Below are 20,147 nucleotides of genomic sequence, written 5' to 3'. Positions count from 1 at the left end.
CATTTAAAACAAATATGGCAAAATGTTGACATGTATAAAAAGCAGCATAGGGGGGTGGGGTTGTGGCTCAGCCACAGAATGTTCGTCTAGCATCTGTGAGGCACTGGGTTCAATCCTTAGCACTACATAAAAATAAATAAAATAAAGGTATTGTGTTCAACTACAACTAAAAAGTAAATATTTTTTTAAAAAGCAGCATAGCATGGGGGAGGTAACTTGAGTGTTATTTTCTGTTTAAAATATTTCATAATTTTAAAAGTTTTTAAAATTTTTGTAAAGAAATCAAACCACTGTAGTGGATGATTTTTAAGGGTAACTTATGATTCTCACAGCTCTGACTATAAATTGTACATATACTTGCTGTGGTCCATGTTTTCCCTCCCTGGGTAATAAAATCCTTAAGTTAATCTGGGGATTTTGACCTTTGCAATGATGAACACAACACCTGGCAGTACCTATGAAATAAGTATTTGACAAACAACTAAATAAACCTCTTAATGCAAACTTCTGCATATAGTTAGTACTTAGTACTACTCAACTGCTAAAGGAATCAGATCTTCTAGCTTCTCTGATCTATTCTTTCATACTCAAATCATGGTTTTCATCTAACACTTTTGTCTAATTTCTCTCTCTTGTAGATTTTCTGGTACACTTTACTATTCCAAAGAACACTGACTATACTTAGTTATAGTATAAATCTTCATTCTAGTTCCTTTATAAAAAATTCTTTCTATATATTTATGAAGCTTGTTCCTGAACTTACTCCTGAATGTATTTCCTAAAAGACTCCAATCTTAGGTTTTGTTCTTAAATGAGTTATTCCTTTAATTCCTTCCCTTAAAGTTAATTTTACTTATTATGATGGCTTCTCTCTTTTTTTCTGTTTGGATACAAAATTTGAGATAATTTCTTATAAAACTTTCATGTAACTTCAGCATCCAAAATTGTTTTATAGATGACTAAACAGATCTTAGAAAGGCAAGTGAGTAATTCTAAGAACTCAAACAACTAAATAAAATGCCCATTTGAAAAGGTGTCCTACACAAGAAAGTGTGATACACAGGTTAAAAACTGCTAATTTAGCAAATTAAGAAATATAATGTGTACAAGTAGAAAGATTCTCACATGAGTGGTCTGACGAGATGTTGTGTGGTACCAAAACAAAGTCATCCGTGTCACAAGAAGAGTTCTTGCTACTAGTACTGGCAGAATCTTTAGACACTTGTAGATAGTTGGGAGGACCCAATGGTGGGGAGGATAAGTTTTCTTCCTGAATATGCTGCATATCTGGAAGGGACTAAAATTAACAACATAAAATTAAAACTGGCCTAATAATCAAATGCAAGTCAGAATAGCCATTAGATTAAGGAATATTTTTTTTTCATGAAATGGGGCACAAAGTTGAATTCAACATAAGATTAAAAAAAAAAAAAAAAAAATCCTCTCTGGAAAGTTTTTCTTTTAGAAGAGCACAGTTTAGAAGTATTGCCATAAAGACTTCTAAAATATTTTCCAAAAATGATACTTAAAAATACAACTTATCACATGTACCTATCTGCCTCTTGTGAAGCCTTTGAGGTGAATTTTTAATCACTGAAATATCTCCTGCCCAAGCTTGTGGCCCAGCAAAGCAGATACTCAATAACTATTCACTTAATAACACAAAATGTCCAGGGACTTTAAATTAATCACATCTTGCAAACAAAAACAAGTTCTAAATCTGCCGTGAAGAAAACATGATAAACAGGAAGTGAAAGACTAACATATTATGTAAGATAAAATAGATAAGTCAATAAGGGTAACTATGTTAGACTAGAAATTCATTTACACTCACAGAAAAAAATATTGGAAAACTTTACAGGTGTGGGTGTGTTACTTTTGTTTGTATTTTGTTATGAGGTGAGGTAGTTTGTGGAAGACAGGTCAGGAAGAGAAGAAAAGCAGAGAAATCTATTTAAGCAAATACTTAGGTATCACTAGCTATGTACTTTTCAGCAATTGCCTCAATCAAGTTCTCTCGTGATAGCTCTGAGTGTCTTGATTATACAATGGTTTTCTAAAAAATTGAATTTGCACTACATCATGCTGTTAACATCAAGCTTTAAATGCCCAATTTATTCCTGCTGCTCCTCTGAATATCACCATGCAATGAAATCAGTCTCAAAGCATCTTATTACTTCCTTTTCTGTATGTGACATACGTAAAATCTTTTTGAAGACTTTATATCTGAAGGTAATAAGAAAAGGCAAGAGGAGTTCAAAGCTTTCCACTTGTTATCTAACTCCAGCCTTATTCTGAACTCTCTTTCGCATCTAACTAAACAAAACCTCAGATGGTTAAGTAATTTTCCTGAGACCATATAACTAAAAGGCAGTCGAGTTGAGATGTGATTGCAAGTATCAAACTCCACAATTTCTTGACAGTGGGTTAAGCAAGAACTTTCTCAATTTCTTTCCCTGCTATTAATGAAAGTATCTGCACCTACAAATGGTCCTCTCATTTCTCATCTTCACAGAAGAGATGCTTCCCTTTTATTCAAAACTAATCTTTCCACCTGGTCTTGCTCCTCATTCCACCACCCATGCCAACTCCCCAAGGACACAGATCAGCTCCTGACATTTTCACCCTCTCTGTTGATTCTGGCTTTTTGTACCTCTACACATAAATATGTTTAATTTTCTCACATCTCAAATGCAAATCCCCAAGGAGAGCTAGAGTTCCTTCAGTGGTTCACATTTCTATCACTTCTTATATGGGGGGTTCCTGTCTATTATACCATCTTTTTGCTAATTCATTCATTAAAAACTCAGCTCAAACAATACTCTCTTTAGACAAGCCCTCCTGAATCCTCAGTCTGATTATAATGCCCCTAATCCTTATTCCCACCTTTCCTTTTGTTGTTATTATTGTTGTTGTTGTTTTGTGTGTGTGTGTGTGTGTGTGTGTGAGGGGGGGGGGAGAGAGAGAGAGAGAAAGGGGGGAGAGAGAAAGATAGATAAATAGATACAGGGAATTGAACCTGGGACTACACTTACGCTAGGCAAGTACTCTATCATATGCTACAGCCCCAGCCCTCTGTTTTTCTTAACGATATTTCTTGAAGTTATTTTTACCGACTCAAATTCCTTAACGCTTATATATCCCTTAATCTACCATAATCCATTTTTTGTCTTCAACTCTCCAATAAAACTGTCTTTATTAAGCTTACAAATACTGTCAATACTTTACCACAAAAGTACTTAACGTTCTTCCCCCTCACTCCACGGCCCCGCTCTTATTTTTCCTCCTACTTCATGGAGACCCCTCCTTTATCTCTATTTATTTATTTATTTATTTTTACTTGGTGCTGAGGATCAAACCCAGTGCCTCATCCATGCGAGGCAAGAGCTCTACTACTGAGCTACAGCCACAGCCCTCTTTGTCTCTTTTGTGAGTACATTTTCTCATTTGTCTCTTGAAAACCAGAAGAAAAATACAGAACTTCTCAGGGCTCTCCCACCCTTCAGTCCTTACTTTGTATCTTTATCCTACTGACTAGTCTCTCCCCAACTTCAATTATCAAGTACTTCACATGGTGCTGGTGTGACTATTTTAAATTCTAACAAATTTAAATGCAAGTCCCCAAGGAGAGCTAGAGTTCCTTCAGTGGTTCACATTTCCATCACTTCTTATATGGGGGTTCCTGTCTATTATACCATCTTTTTGCTAATTCATTCATTAAAAACTCAGCTCAAACAATACTCTCTTTAGACAAGCCCTCCTGAATCCTCAGTCTGATTATGATGCCCCTAATCCTTATTCCCACAGGCAATTGAGGTTTATATACCTTGGTGGAATTGGGAATTAGACCCAGGGTCTCATGCATGTTAGGCAAGTGCTCTGCCACTGAGCAATGTCCCTAGTTTTTTTATTTATCTATTTTATCTATCTATCTATCTATCTATCTATCTATTTATTGGTGGTACTGGGGACTGAACCCAGAGGCACTCTACCATTGAGCTACATCCCCTTTTATTTTTTGAGACAGGGTCTCACTGAGTTGCTCAGGCTGGCCTCCAATCTATGGTCCTCCTGCCTCAGCTTCTCAAATAGCTAGGATTACAGGCATGTACCACTATGCCCAGCCTCTTGCTCTGTATGTATATACTATGTATGTATGTATATGCATTTATACATATAATTTTTATATGTAAAATTTACACACACACACGACTGACTTACCTACCTACTGTCACCCAATTAAATTTTTTAAAAAACCCTTAATGGTGGTGGTTATATGTGAAAAGGGCCTACCCCATAGTAATTTTAAGTTTTATTATAAAGTATATATTTGACACAGTGTGAGACATAATATGAAAAGCAAATTAATTAATGAATTAAATAAACAAACCAAAACAAACAAACAAACAAAAAAAAAAAACCCTGCACGCAAAGGTTAACCAGACCTAGTTCCACAGGAGAACATCCAGACTCAGTTCTCTAAGTGGCCAGCTCAAAGTTACCAGTGAGAAAGTAGTGGGGCCAGGATGAGGCCAGTCTACCAGGCTCCAGATAAAGTTTTGTATGTCAATACACTTCCTCTACCTTTCTCCCTGACAAGCTCCAAATCCAGAGTAGCTTTTTTTGTTTTTCTTGTGTTCTTCAAGTATTCCAGACTGACATAGGAAATATACAAAGTTCTTTCTCCTCTCTTAATTTTTCACCTTCACAGGAATATAAAGTAAGTCTTACATCCACTTTTGGTTTGGATTTACAGGGTTCTACAAGAAAGGTTTTTGCCAGTTTCAAGATTTGTCTGTTAGCAATAGGTTACTTTCCCATCTGCTTTAACTAGGAACTACTAGATTTCGCTGAAAAATAATAACAGCTGTCATCACTGCTTGAGTACTTACTGTGTACTACACACAGTAGTAAGGGCTTAAGCCTGTTTATCCTTAAAGAACCCTATTAAGGAAGTAAATTATACTTGTTTTGAATATGAGGAGGGCTCAGAGAAATTAATAGTTACTATGCCAAGTAGGAACTCCCAAACTCCATGCTCTTAAACCTGAGTTGTCTCAACTGGCTAACCACAAAATTACTTCCTTTTATGGCTTCTCCACCATTCTGCCAACAGAATTCAAGAAATTCATGTCTGTCAGGCTAACCTGAAAAATATTCACAATAGCTGACACAGAGCCTTGGACCTTCAGCTGTGTAAAAGTCTCAAGGTCACAGGCTGAAACACAGATTTGGGGGAAGGGTCAATTAAAAAAAAAAAAAAAAGAAGAAGAAGAAGAACATAAGAGAGCTAAGTAAAACCCTAGGAGAGGATAGAGTTGTAGCTCAGTAGTAGAGCATTTGCCTAGCATATGTGAGGCACTGGTTTAATCCTCAGCAACACAGAAAAATAAATAAGTAAAATAAAGGTGTTATGTCCAGCTACAACTAAAAATATTTTTTAAAAATAAAATAACACCCTAGGAGAGTACAGTAAGAAGTGGTGACAGCATACAGCATACTACAGGGACATAGCCACAACAATGTTTATAGAAGCACAATTCACAATAGCTAAACTGTGGAGCCAACCCAGATGCCCTTCAGTGGATGAATGGATTAAAAAAAAATGTGGCATAAATACACAATGGAATATTACTCAGCAATAAGAAAGAATAAAATCATGGCATTTGCAGGTAAATGGATGGTGTTGGAGAAGATAATGCTAAGTAAAGTTAGCCAATCCCAAAAAAACAAATGCCGAATGTTTTTTCTGATATAAGGAGGCTGACTCATAGTGGGGCAGAGAGGGGGTTGCATGGGAGGAATAGATAAATTCTAGATAAGGCAGAGGGGAGGGAGGGAAAGGGATTGGGCAGGGGATTAGCAAGGATGGTGGAATGTGATGACATCATTACCCAAAGTACACGTATGAAGATATGAATTGTTGTCAACACACTTTATATTCAACCAGAGATATGAAAAATTGTGCTGTATATGTGTAATAAGAGTTGTAATGCATTCCGCTGTCATTTTTTTTTAAATCAATAAAAATAAATAAATAAGAAGTGGTGACAAGAGTAATCAGAAGTCCTGAGGATCAGGACAAAGTACTTAAACTGGAGGGAACAGAGTCATGGAAGAAATGGCTTGGGAACTTCAGAAGAAGAAAAGAGGTTTGAGAAGAAACTTTAAGGGGTCAGTAATCACAATCAAACCAATAAAAATATGACTCCAAGGTCACTACTCCACACTAGAAATCCTATATAATCCCAACATTTATAGTATGCAGGTAAAATAAATTTTATTGCTTATTCACCTGTAATGGGTAGTCTTTGTTTGCAAGTATCATCACCAAAATCCTATAGAGTATAAAAAGGTGGTAGTACTGTGCTCAGTGTTCAGAGGAAATGGCCCAGAGAGGTAATATTTTTTGCTGAAGCTACACAGTGAAGAAAGGAAAGAGGTTCAAAAATAGGTCCATTTGATCCAACTCTAACACTTTCTCTTAAACTTCAGCTTAATTAGTAAACACTAATAAAAAAAGAGCCTCCAGAGCAAGCTCCATTTGTGAATAAATGCAATAGCACTAATTCTGGAATTATTTCTAATAAAATGGGAACTTACTGGTGGAGAAGCAAAGCGACAAGATGGAGAGCTGCCACAGGAGTTTCCAGGGACAGAACCAGCATATACAGGCACTGGGACTGGGCAAGCTAGGGAATAAACACAGCCAAAGAGCTATATCATACTATAGTACATTACAAGCACTGCCTAATAGAATAAGCTGTCAAAATTACTACATCTTTGTGTTAATCAAAAATTTGCATTCAACTACTAACTTAATTAATAAGCTGCCATGGAGGCAACTAAAAATTACTAGATCTTTTTCAACTTGGATATGGATAGAAAAACAACTGCTATTTTGTAATACAAAATACTAATTTTTTTATTAGCTTATATTCACTCTTTTAAGTAAAAAATGGAAAAACAAAGAGTACTCACATTTTTTTACTGGAACCTGCTCTAGAAAAGGATGGCTAAAAAATGCTTCTGCAAGGAAAAATGAGAATGTAATCTTTAAACAGACATTAATCAATGATAGCACAAAGGAGACAGGCAAGAAGGAATGGAATTATGCTGGAGCCAAAAAGTGATACTAAACAGTAATCTGAATCCACAAGAAGAAATGAAGAATACCAAGAATGACAGATATACAGATTTTTCACTATTTTTTTCTTTCTTCCCTTAACTTCTGAAAAAGACATAAAACTATATAAAGCAATAGCTATAATACCACACTGTTGAGATTATAACATAGATGTGACATATGTGACAATTACAGAATAAAGGGAGGAAGGAATGGAGCAATATCAGAAAAACAAAGTTTTAATATATACTGGGATTCAGCTAGTATTTATATGAAATAGACTATGCTAACTTACGATGCATACTGTAATCAATAAAGCAACCATGACTCAACAGCATTCAAAAAAAGAATCAATAAAGGAACTTAAACGCTATACTAGAAATCAATCTGTTTAATATATATCACCCCATCAACTGACAACTCTCAAAAATAAACCCCCAATCTTTCCTCCGTAATTCAAGTGGCTTCTGACAGCTGCACTTAGATATCTAATTATTATCTTAAATGTGACATATCCAGCTGGAACCCCTCTTCTGATCCCCACAGTCTTGCCCTATCCATAATCTTCCCTAACTCTGTAACCAACAACTCCACCCTTACAGCTGCTCTGGCCAAAATCCTCAGAGTTGTTGCTGAATATTTTCTTTGTTTCACACCCCACATTCAAACCATCAGTAAACACTGTTGCCTCTGCCCTCAGAAAAACGCAGAACCCAGCTTCTTCTCACAACCTCCACTGCTATTATAACAGCCTAATAAGCTGTCAAAATTACTACATCTTTGTGTTAATCAAAAATTTGCATTCAACTAAAAATTACTAGCTCCATTTTGTCTCACTTGGGTAACCAAGAATGTCCTGAGGAGTCTCCCAGCCTCTGACCTTCTCCTCATACACAGTCCATGCTCAAGAAGCAGCCAGATTTATCCTTTTAAAAACATTAGTCAGATCAATTTCCCTCAACTCAAAACCTTCCAATGGCTCCCATTACACTTTTAGAGAAAAGCCTGTCTTTAGCCGCTTTCTAGTTGTTCCTCAAGCTTCATGCATGCTCTCTACTCTAAAACTTTGAACGGGCTATTCACTCTGCCTGAACAGCTCTTCCCATACCTATCCTCATAGCTCACACTCATTTCAAGTTGATCAAATCATTTAAATGCCACTTTCTCAGTAAAGACCTTACTTCTGACCTTAAAATTTCAATCCTCTGTCCCTATTATTCTCATAGTACCTTGTACCTTCTAATATAGTATGCAATTATAGTTTATAATTTGTCTCCCCCCCCAATAGAATATATGCTAATGAGGACAGGAATTTTCTTTAATTTGTTTATCTCAGTACCTAGATTATAACAAGGACTCAATAACTATCTACAAAATTAGTGAAAGAAAATAAAGAGGGGCAGAATAATAAAATGATAAAAAAAGAAAATTTAAATTAACTGTAATTTGCAGAATACAACAGACACTACGTGGATGTGTAACGATGTGATTCTGCAATCTGTATGCGGGGTAAAAATGGGAGTTCATAACCCACTTGAATCAAATGTATGAAACATGATATGTCAAGAGCTTTGTAATGTTTTGAACAACTAATAAAAAAAAGAGAAAATAAATAAATAAACTAATTTTCTTCTGACATCTTTATAGTATCAACTTTCAATCTCTTCAGAGTACATAAAAGTAAAATTAGAAAGCACACAAAATTTGAAACTATTACTTACCAAAATCCATTCTGTCTTTTTGGTTTCTCTGAAGCAAACCCAAAAGGAGATTAGCCAAATAAGGTGAAGTTTCTCTAGGAATACTGGGGAAAAGGAAAAAAACAACCTAAGTGGTAAGTTTATTTATATTAAATACATTATTTTTGCCTTCATTATGGAAAATGTATATGCAGTTTCACAAATATAAAAAGACCACAGCAAAGCATAATATTTTGGTGGGAGAGGGTAGAGCATTACAATAGCCCTTGAGAAATAACATCAATTGTGACTATTATTGTTATTGGTTTAGAGTATTTACAAGAATAAAGCACTCCAGAAGCACAACACCAACATCTCTGAGTTTTAACACAACTTGCACAAATAGTTACTATGAAGCTCTCTATTAGAAAAAGAGCCACATCCAGTTTTGTCTGGAAAGGGGCAGAGCTTAAATAAGTACAAGTAAGAATATAATATCTTTGGGGCTGGGGTTGTGGCTCAATGATAGAGTGCTCGCCTAGCACATGCGAGGCCCTGGGTTCGATCCTCAGCACCATATAAAAATAAATAAATAAAGATATTGTGCCCAGTTAAAAAATATTTTTTTAAAAAAAGAATATAATTCTTTAATATGAAAATGGCAAAGCAATGGAAAAATGAGTAACAGTAATATAGCAATAATGAAATAAAAACCACAAAAGAATATTAAGGCAAATAAAAAAAAAAAAAAGATAGCTAGCTTTGCTGGGGTATAATTCAGAGGTAGAGCACTTGCCTAGCTTGCAAGGGGCTCTGGGTTCAATACCCAACATCAAAAGGAGAAGAAAACAGCCAATTTCACTAATGAAGAGAATAATGCAAATTAAATTATTATCTACTTTGTCCTACTCCATTTAGGAGTCATCAAGTCTGGAAATTCAACATTACACGTTGGTAAAAATGTGAGGAAAGGGGCTGGGGCTCAGTGGCAGTGGGCTTGCCTAGCACATGTGAGGCACTGGGTTTGATCCTTAGCACCACATAAAAAAATAAACAAAATAAAGGCATGATGTCCAGCTACAACTACAAAAAAAAATTTTTTTAATAATTTTAAAAAATGTGAGGAAAAAAGCTTACATGGCTATTTCATCTGGGACAGCCTATTTGGAAAGCATACCTTTCAGTCCAATAATTCTATTTCTAGGAATCCATCCTAAAGAAATGCACCATGATATTGTGTACATACAAGTGCACGCCACACACACACACACACACACACACACTAAAGTGTGCTTGTAGCAACCAAAAAATGAAAACAATAAGGACCTGATTAAATAAAATATGGAACACCTAACTATAGGACTCTAGATTGCCATTCAAAAGGATGCAGTATCTCTCTATATACTGTCATTGAATGTATATACTAATGTATATAGTAAGAAATACTAAAGTTAAGTTTCAGAACAATTCATAAAATACAGTGTAACTTGTCTTGAACTATATGTGTATGTGTAAACATACTCATAAATGAGCAAACATGTATTAAAAAAACTCCCACATAAAAGATTCGGAAAGACCCAGAGCAAACTCTCGTTAATCCTACAGAACAGGGCAAAGCATAGACAGGAATTTACTTTCTACTTTAAGCACATTTATTCTGTCTGCCTCCCCACAAAGAACACATTTAAAACTTCTGTAATTTTTTTATCTTAAATTTACTTTATATTTAAAAAACAAAAAATAAAATGGTCCAGCACTATACAAGTACCTCCACTGTGTTAGCAATTTTCTAATTTCCTGCCATAACATCACTGTCAATTGAAAAAACACTCACAGAAATACATAAAACACCTAAGGTTCAAATAAATAACACAATGCTCACAAAGAGTAAAATTCTACATAAAACACCTAGGGTTCAAATAAATAACACAATGCTCACAAAGAGTAAAACTCAGTGTAATCTAAATACATACCTAGGCATTAAACTCCTGTTTTTTTCATAAAACATCCTTAGGTCTTGAGGACTATTGGCCTGTTAAAAGAAAGAAGGGTGGGGAGCTTAGTTTCCTGACAAAAGTGGTGATGTGGGAGGGGATTTTAGAACTTCCAAATCATATGATCAATATTTGTATTCTTGAGAACTAGAATTTTAACTTGAAAGCCTTGAATTGCTGAAGGATTAGTCATTAAGGAACTGTGCAAATTCTACACATGGATATACTGTACCTTTTCTAAAGACAAACTGTTAAAGTTAAGAATTGTTATTCTAGGGCTGGGAATGAAACTCTGGAATTACACCTGCCTAGCATGTGCAGTGTCCTAGGTTAGATTCCCAGCACTGCAAAACAAACAAGCAAACAAAAAAATCTACTATTCTGGAGGTTACATGGTCTACCCAAAAGGTAAATTATTATTGTGTAAAATAGAAGTGTATTTAACTTAGGACCTTCAAAGAATTCAAGGAAAGGAACTAAGTATACTGGCACTATCCAAAATCTCCATAGGAATAAATAGCATCCTTATAGCAAGAGCTGCAGGATTAGTGAAACTGACTCTACATACAAATTAGATTGGAAAATTAGAAATTATTAAAATGGTTTCACTGATTTTGTTTAAAACATTTTGGGCAAATAATTTCACTTTGTTCCAAGTTTTCAGATTAAAAAAAATCTTTGTAACTAAGAAATTATAACATCGAAATATGAACTCAACAAAATTCATCATAATTATTATCTGTAAGGCCACTTCTTTACAGGATGGTAGGGAAAAAGAAGAAAAACCCAAAGTAATTTACAAAAAAACCTCAACAATTAACTCCCTCTCACCCAACATTGTCAGAGTTGGAGATAGGATTTCCAAGGATCTCCCAGATCAGCTCCAATCCTCACATGGATTCTAAGACCACAAAACCAGACTAAGCAGAAAGTGCTTTTGTCAATATTCACACCCACCTCCCACCACTGCTAGACTCCAGCCAGTTTTCTCTAGCCTGGAAAACATCTTCCAGCTTTCATGCCCAGTCTAATTACAAAAGGCAGGCAGATAAATGAAAAGCAAAAGATGTTCTAGCTGACCATAGCAGTTTCTTCCTGGAACAAAATCAAAGTAAGTCACAAAGGATCCAAAAACACTGCTTTCAAGGTATTCATTTTATAAGTCAAAGGCAACTACAAAATGAGAAGATTCCAAAACTGAGGACATAAAGAAAAAATCAGGCTACCTGAAAAGGTGGTTTTCCAACTAGGCATTGATATATCACTGTTCCTATGCTCCACAAGTCTGCCTTAGCATCATAATGTTGAGACATAATAACTTCAGGAGCCTGAATATAGAAAATTGAAGAAACATGAATGAATGTTAAATACATAATTAACATGCATGTATTAGTTGATTGGCTATGGTCACACTCGTAACTACTTAAAAAATTAACACACTGTGGAATTTCTCTAATCAAATGACACTGCAATGAATTTAGATCGACATAATTATGAGGTCTTGAGATTTGCTAGCAAATCTCAAAAACAATGCCACATGAAAAGGAGAAACAAATATTTCTACATATTATGATGGACACAAAGTACAGTAAAAGTATTAAAATAAGAAGGAAAAATACACACCAATTATAGTACAGAACAAAGATTCCCTCAAAGTTATGAGAGGTGGAGTGTAGGTAATGAGATTAGGGAGAAGGTAACTGGGTTGTCTGAAATATTTTAATTTCTAAACAAAGCTCAAGCCAAACATGGCAAAATATTAACTTCATTAAATATGGATGGTAGGTTCACAGGCATATGCTACGTTTTTCCCTACATTTTTTCTGCATTTTGAAAGCTTTTCCAATTACAGAAAAATTATGATGTAAAACACAATAATAAAATGTATCTTAACGGGCTGGGGTTGTGGCTTATCGGTAAAGTATTCACCTTGCACGTGCGAGGGCCTGGGTTCGATCCTCAGCACCACATAAAAATAAATAAATAAAAATAAAGGTATTGTGTCCAACTATAACTAAAAAATAAATATTTAAAAAAATAAAATGAATCTTAAAAGCAAAGGCTTTTCTCTACTACTTGTTACAGGTATTTTTCCCACTTCTCATAAAATAAAGAGATAGGGGTATACCACACTAGCCCAATTAGAAGAATATAAACCTATCTTATATATAGAACAGGAACAGACATTTATTTATGTCACATAATTCTGAAGTTCCAGAATTAAGTTATTTCTAAACTTAATATTTCACATTAGGTCTATACATATAGCTCAGCAATAGAGCACTTGCCTAGCATATACATACGGGGCCCTAAGTTAAATTCCCAGTACCAAAAGAAAAAAAATGTTTTTCCCATTAGTTTAGAAGTTTCATAGCCTACAACTAACAGATATAATAATAGGTACATGAAAGCATAAAGAGAAAAGACAAGATTTTTATCATTAAGTGTGGGGCTGTCTACAGTTCAGGGATCTTGTCAAGACAGAAAACATGGAGAAAATGGTATTAGCAGAAGAGGTATTTTTAAATATTCCTAAGAACTATGTCAACTATTGCATCTTTATACTTAATGAATTTTTATTTTCAACTTAATAGGGTTTCTCTCTTATTAGTTATAAAAATTATTAAAAAATAAAGGCAAATGGACAAAAATGACTTAATTTCATAGCCCACTATGCTAAAGCAAAAGATAACTGCAGTACTGGTACTATAATTAACATCAATAATAGAAATAACAATGTTCAACCATATATAAAAATCAATATTACTCAGAAACAAGCATTATATTTAAATTTCAATGCTTATGGTGCACAAACTTACTTACCATGTACATTGGGGATCCACACAGCGTTGCAGCCATCATATTACTGTGTAGGTAACGAGCAAAACCAAAATCCGCTATTTCACAAAATAAAAAGTAGAAAAACAAATGATACTTTTGGCTCACTCTTAACAAATATCATATGATTCTTTAAGACACAGGAATTGTGAAAAACAAAGAACTTACTGAATAAGTCTGCCACTGAAGGAAAAGTAGTAGCTATCTCAATTTCAACAAACTAAAAAATAGTAGTTATAATCAACTGTACAATTCACTACTCAACAAGTTGTGTAACCAAGGAATACCAATCTTCCCAAGTAAAAATGCTAATACAATAAATGATTTATTAATATAGCTCTCATTAAATATCAATACCAGATACAGAATTTGAACTGTTTTCTTACTGACGGCTTCAAGTAAATTTTATACCAGAGCACCAAAAAACTGACAAAAGAAGCTGAACTAAAATTATCTAAAAATACTAAGTCTCAGAAACATCCTTTCCATAAAGCAAAACATAGCTGTTTACCTATTTTGATTCGAATACCACTGACACTTGACTTTCTGCGATTGGCGTAAGACAACAAAATGTTCTGCGGTTTGAGATCCCTGTGGATTATTCCTTTGCTGTGCAGGATTCGCATGGCAGCTGCAATCTGATGTAGAAACACTCTGATAGTATCTTCACTGAGAGTTCCTTTAGCTGGTAGAAAAGGAGTCACATAAATATTTAAGCACACAAATCAAATACCATCTGTATATTCCATCAAGAGAATTGAGTTGTGAAGGAGGGCATGAAAGGAATAAAGAACTAGGATTCATACTTATTCCTTTTTTACTTTAATAATTAAGTCTACCATGAAGGGATATAAGATTTCTCCAACATGGTAACCAAACTGATGTAAAGAGAGTTGATTTGCATTTGCATTTTTGTTTTCACTACGGTTTTTTGTTTTGTTTTGCTTTTCCCTTCTTGTATTTACTTGCAGAAGGTATACAAACAGCTCTGAACACAAGAGGTGCTCAACAAATGCAGATCTCCTTTATAAACCTTCATGTTAGTCAAACACCTGGAATAATCATTCTTATTTAGACTCAATCATCACATAAGCATGAATTAAAAACAGGTGAAATCTTTGTGTGGCATCTACCGCCTCTTGTACCTGACAGGGATCTGAGCTCCTCATCTTTTTCCTCATATCTTCTCTGTTGCCCCAACACCCCTGACCCTCATAGGATCTTTCATAACTAAAGATACCTTTACAAGGGGGCTGGGGCTGGGGCTCAGTGGTAGAGTGCTCACCTAGCACGTGAGAGGCGCTGGGTTGGATCCTCAGCACCACATAAAAATAAATAAATAAAATAAAGATATTGTGTCCAACTACAGCTAAAAAAAAAATTTAAAAAAAGATACCTTTACAAACAGATATTTTCAACAACAGAGAAAGTGTGCACATTATTAGAAGTATTCATTAATCATTAACTACAGCGGCATTTAGGGTAGGTAATGGTTAATAGCCTCTGTCCAGTAAGGCTGCCTTTGTTCAAATCCCAGCTCCACCCTCCCTGTGTGACCTGGAAGATGATCAATTCTCTCCCTTTTCCACACAAAGCTGATAAGAGGCTGATCACATGAGATTGTTGTGAGGATTAAATAAGATAACACCCTTAGTAATGAAGACTTCAGAAGGCCTAACTCATAATACACACTCAAATGTAGTAAGTATGCAAAGAGAAACTTTTTATTGTAATGGACCTAAACATCACAAGTCCAATTACTTGACTCCACTTTAAATATCCTTAAACCTCTTTAAAACCTTTGTGAACACATTTCTGCCTATACAATTTGCAGAATATGTTCTACATAACTTTTCCACATATAATTTTAAAAGGTAAAAGTTAAAACCTGGAATAAGTGTAATATTAAGGTTTAAAAATTGTTTTTAAACGACATGTCAAGTGACAAATGGTTTTAAAAATCACTATAAGGTAACAGTAAGTGTTGGCAAGGAAGTGGGGGGAAAAAGGCACACTCTTAAATTGCTGGTGGGACTGCAAATTGGTGCAACCAATCTGGAAAGCAGTATGGAGATTCCTTAGAAAACTTGGAATGGAACCATCATTTGACCCTGCTATCCCACTCCTCATTTATACCCAAAGGACTTAAAAACAGCATAATACAGTGATGCAGCCACATCAATGTTTATAGCAGCACAATTCACAATAGCTAAATTATGGAACCAACCTTATGTCCTTCAATAGATGAAAGAATAAACAAACTGTGGTATAAATACACAATGGAATATTATTCAGTCTTAAAAAGATAATAAAATTATGGCATTTGCAAGTAAATGGATGAAGCTGGAGAATATCATGCTAAGCGAGGTAAGCAAATCACAAAAAAACAAAAGCCGAATGTTTTCTCTGATAAGTAGATGCTGATCTGTAATGGGGGTTGGGGGAAGCATGGGAGGAATGGAGGAACTTTGCATAGGGCAAAGGGGAGGGAAGGGAGGGGTTGGTGGGTAGGAAAGGTGGTGCAATGAGATGGACATATTTTCCCTAGGTACGTGTATAAAGACATGAATGGAGTGACTGTACTTTGTGAACAGCCAGAGAAATGAAAAACTGTGCTCCATATGTGTACTATGAATTGAAATGCATTCTGTTGTCATGTAAAATTAGATCAAATAAATAAATTTAAAAAAAACAAATTGGAGGGCTGGGATTGTGGCTCAGAGACAGAGCGCTCGCCTACCATGCATGAGGCACTGGGTTCAATCCTCAGCACCACATAAAAATAAAATAAGATATTGTGTCTACCTATATCTAAAAAATAAATATTAAAAAAAATGGGGGCCAGGGTTGTGGCTCAGCGGTAGAGAGCTTACTGATCATGCGTGAGGCACTGGGTTTGATCCTGACACCACATAAAAAAATAAACAAAATAAAGGCATTGTGTCCATCTACAACTAAAAAATATTTTTTAAATGGCATTAATAAAAACAGATAAAACCAAAAAAACTCACTTTAAGGACTGGGGATATAGCTCAGTTCGTAGAGCGCTTGCCTTGCATGCATAAGGCCCTAGATTCAATCCCCAGCATCACAAGGAAAAAAAAAAATCACTTTAAGACCTGAACAGACACTTCTCAGAGGAGGACATACAATCAATCAACAAGTACATGAAAAAATGCTCACCATCTCTAGCAGTCAGAGAAATGCAAATCAAAACCACCTAAGATACCATCTCACTCCAGTAAGATTGGCAGCCATTATGAAGTCAAACAACAACAAGTGCTGGAGAGGATGTGGGGAAAAGGGTACTCTTGTACATTGCTGGTGGGACTGCAAACTGGTGCGGCCAATTTGGAAAGCAGTATGGAGATTTCTTGGAAAGCTGGGAATGGAACCACCATTTGACCCAGCTATTGCCCTTCTTGGACTTTTCCCTGAAGACCTTAAAAGAGCGTACTACAGGGATACTGCTACATTGATGTTCATAGCAGCACAATTCACAATTGCTAGACTGTGGAACCAACCCAGATGCCCTTCAATAGATGAATGGATAAAAAAAATGTGGCATTTATACACCATGGAGTATTACGCAGCACTAAAAAATGACAAAATCATAGAATTTGCAGGGAAATGGATGGCACTAGAGCAGATTATGCTTAGTGAAGCTAGCCAATCCCTAAAAAACAAATACCAAATGTCTTCTTTGATATAATGAGAGCAACTAAGAACAGAGCAGGGAGGAAGAGCAGGAAGAAAAGATTAACATTAAACAGATACATGAGGTGGGATGGAAAGGGAGAGAAAAGGGAAATTGCATGGTAATGGAGGGAGACCCTCATTGTTATACAAAATTACATATAAGAGGTTGTGAGGGGAATGGGAAAATAAACAAGGAGAGATATGAATTACAGTGGATGGGGTAGAGAGAGAAGATGGGAGGGGAGGGAGGGGGGATGGTAGAGGATAGGAAAGGTAGCAGAATACAACAGTTACTAATAGGGCATTATGTAAAAATGTGGATGTGTAACCGATGTGATTCTGCAATCTGTATTTGGGGTAAAATTGGGAGTACATAACCAACTTGAATCTAATGTATGAAATATGATATGTCAAGAGCTTTATAATGTTTTGAACAACCAATAAAAAATAAATAAATAAATAAATAAATAAACTTAAAAAAAAAAAAATATCACCAGGCATGGTTGCACACACCTATAATCTCAGCAACTAAGGAGGCTGAAGCAGAAGGATCACAAGTTCAAGGCTAGCTTCAGCAATTTAGTGAGACCTTGCCTCAAAGTAAAATATCAAAAAAGATTGGGGATGTAGCTCAATGGTAAAAGTACCCCTGGGTCCAATCCTCAGTACCAAAAATAAAATAAAACCACTTTAATGACATACTGACATTTATGTTCTTAATATCTTCAGATAAAACAAATCAACATGGTATAAATTTTACCAAATATTTTTCCTGTGAGGACTGTTCTTAACTTGTCCTCCATCTTTTTATTCTCTGGGGCTCTTGTCCTGATGTTCAATGTTAAAAAAACAACAAACAAAAATATATAAAAATGAAATCTATATTATTCTTGGAAAAGAACAGAGTTAAGAATTTGAGCCAAGTACAGGAGCTCATGTCTATAAACTAGGAACTCGGGAAGCTAACAGGAGGTTTCAAGTTCTGGGCCAGGCTCAGCAATTTAGCAAGGCCGTATGCAACTTAGTAAGACCCTGTTTCAAAATAAAAAATAAAAAAAGGTTTGGTGTCAACATACCTTATATATAATCATAGATATGATAAATTATTGTATAATGGTGTATTAAGAATTGTAATGGTAATAAATAAAAAATCATTTAAAAAAAAAGAATCTAAGCAGATAGAGGCTACAGGTGCTATTGTTAATGCTTGAGGGGTAATTTTTTCTTTTCATTATAGTTTTTTAAGGTTATATAAAAAAAAAAATAGAATTTGGCCATTAGCAGGAGAAGAGAACAAGATGAGGAGAAAAAAAAAAAAAGACAGTGAAAATTTTACTGGAGATTACAAAAGAGTGCAGAGAGTGTTCAGGAGCAAAGTAAAACAAGTGGAGGATCATGGAACTTTAAGCCCATCAAATACCCAGTTTAGGTATTAGGCAATAGTATAGGCTTATAAATGAAAAGACATTCTTTTGAGTCATATTTCTAATAATCAAATATCTGTTTACTTATTTTATTTATAAAAAATAAAAAATAAAAAAGGGCTAGGGATGTGGCTCAGTAGTTAAGCGCCCATGGGTTCAACTCCCATTCCCAGTACCCCAAAAAAATGAATAATTTAGAGTACAGAGCTGGGGTGAAACTTAGTAGAGCACCTGCTTAGTATGTGTGAGGCCCTGGATTCATCCTCAGCACTGAAAACAAAAAAAATACAAAAAAAAGAAAAAAAATTTAGAACATATTCTTTCAGATCTACTTTCTTGTAAATGTCAACATACACATTACTTCATATTAGCTAGTGGGGCAAATCAATGATGTTTTACTTAAAATTACATTCCAACAAAATGGATATCACATCTTTTTCATTTTACTCATTTATAATTTCAGTTTGGGGCTTAGAATAATTTAGCAACTTTAAAATTACTGCAGGTGCTTAAAACTTATATCTATGTCCTATGACATAACATTGAATATACCTGAAATTTATCTGATTCAGAGTCCAAATTCTAACACTTATCCCATGAGGAATAAAAACAACTACCAACTTGGGGCTGGGGTTATATGGCTCAGCAGTAGAGTGCTCGCCTCGCACGTGCAAGGCCTTGGGTTCGATCCTTAGTACTACATAAAAATTAATTAATTACAACTACAAAAAAATAAATACTTAAAAAAAACAATGACCAACTTTAAGCTGTTTCAAACACAATTCTGGAAACTGAAATTCTCACTTCAAAAACAGCAAAGGCAGTGACAACGTCAAAAACTATTTTGAATGAATTCTTGAGGAAATTAACATCAAAAGAGTAGGCTCAGCTATAGATGCCACACTTAGAATACTATAACTAATGTTAAAACACAGTTTACTAATTAATTTAGAAATTTTTTTAAGCTTCCAATTGACAGAATTTATTTTCTATCTTTTGAAATTGTGAATTTTTATTTATCAGAGTATATAAAAGTTTTGAATGATCATGTTATCATACAATGGCAGTCGACCTTCCAGACATTCCAGACCTTGCAAACCAGAGCTGTGTGATAGAAATGCCATGTGAACCATACATGTAACTTTAAATCTTCTAGTAGTTATATTTTTAAAAGTGGAAAGAAGCCAGGAGAGGTGGTACACACCTGTAATCCCAGCAACTGGGGAGGCTGGGGCAGGAGGATCACTAGTTCAAAGCCAGCCTCAGCAACTTAGTGTGACCCTGTCTCAAAATAAAAAACAAGAGCTAGGGTTGTGGCTCCTCGGTAGAGTGCTCGCCTAGCACCTGTGAGGCACTGGGTTCGATCCTCAGCACCACATAAAAATAA

The 20,147-nt window shown here is 35.2% G+C and overlaps 1 protein-coding gene across 5 annotated transcripts in view; it reads right to left on the bottom strand.

Annotated features, from left to right (window-relative positions):
• The window catches only part of Ulk2 (unc-51 like autophagy activating kinase 2), a 96,350-nt gene that overhangs the window by 57,372 nt on the left and 18,831 nt on the right, over positions 1 to 20,147 (bottom strand). For all 5 annotated transcript variants that reach the window (XM_058572020.1, XM_046422056.2, XM_046422055.2 and 2 more), the window contains 8 exons: positions 14,149 to 14,322; positions 13,623 to 13,696; positions 12,026 to 12,127; positions 10,779 to 10,837; positions 8,848 to 8,930; positions 6,982 to 7,029; positions 6,604 to 6,692; positions 1,126 to 1,297 (listed from right to left, as the gene is read on the bottom strand). In XM_058572020.1, coding sequence (XP_058428003.1) covers positions 1,126 to 1,297; positions 6,604 to 6,692; positions 6,982 to 7,029; positions 8,848 to 8,930; positions 10,779 to 10,837; positions 12,026 to 12,127; positions 13,623 to 13,696; positions 14,149 to 14,322 — 801 coding nt within the window. The remainder of the gene's footprint in view (positions 1 to 1,125; positions 1,298 to 6,603; positions 6,693 to 6,981; positions 7,030 to 8,847; positions 8,931 to 10,778; positions 10,838 to 12,025; positions 12,128 to 13,622; positions 13,697 to 14,148; positions 14,323 to 20,147) is intronic.

The sequence above is a fragment of the Marmota monax genome, unplaced genomic scaffold (assembly GCF_021218885.2).
Source record: "Marmota monax isolate L192 unplaced genomic scaffold, Marmota_monax_Labrador192_F-V1.1 WCK01_AAM20220418_F8-fsc00311, whole genome shotgun sequence".
NCBI classification, from domain to species: Eukaryota; Metazoa; Chordata; class Mammalia; order Rodentia; family Sciuridae; genus Marmota; species Marmota monax.
Note: the sequence above shows the minus strand (reverse complement) of the source record. Positions and strands in the feature narration are given on the sequence as shown.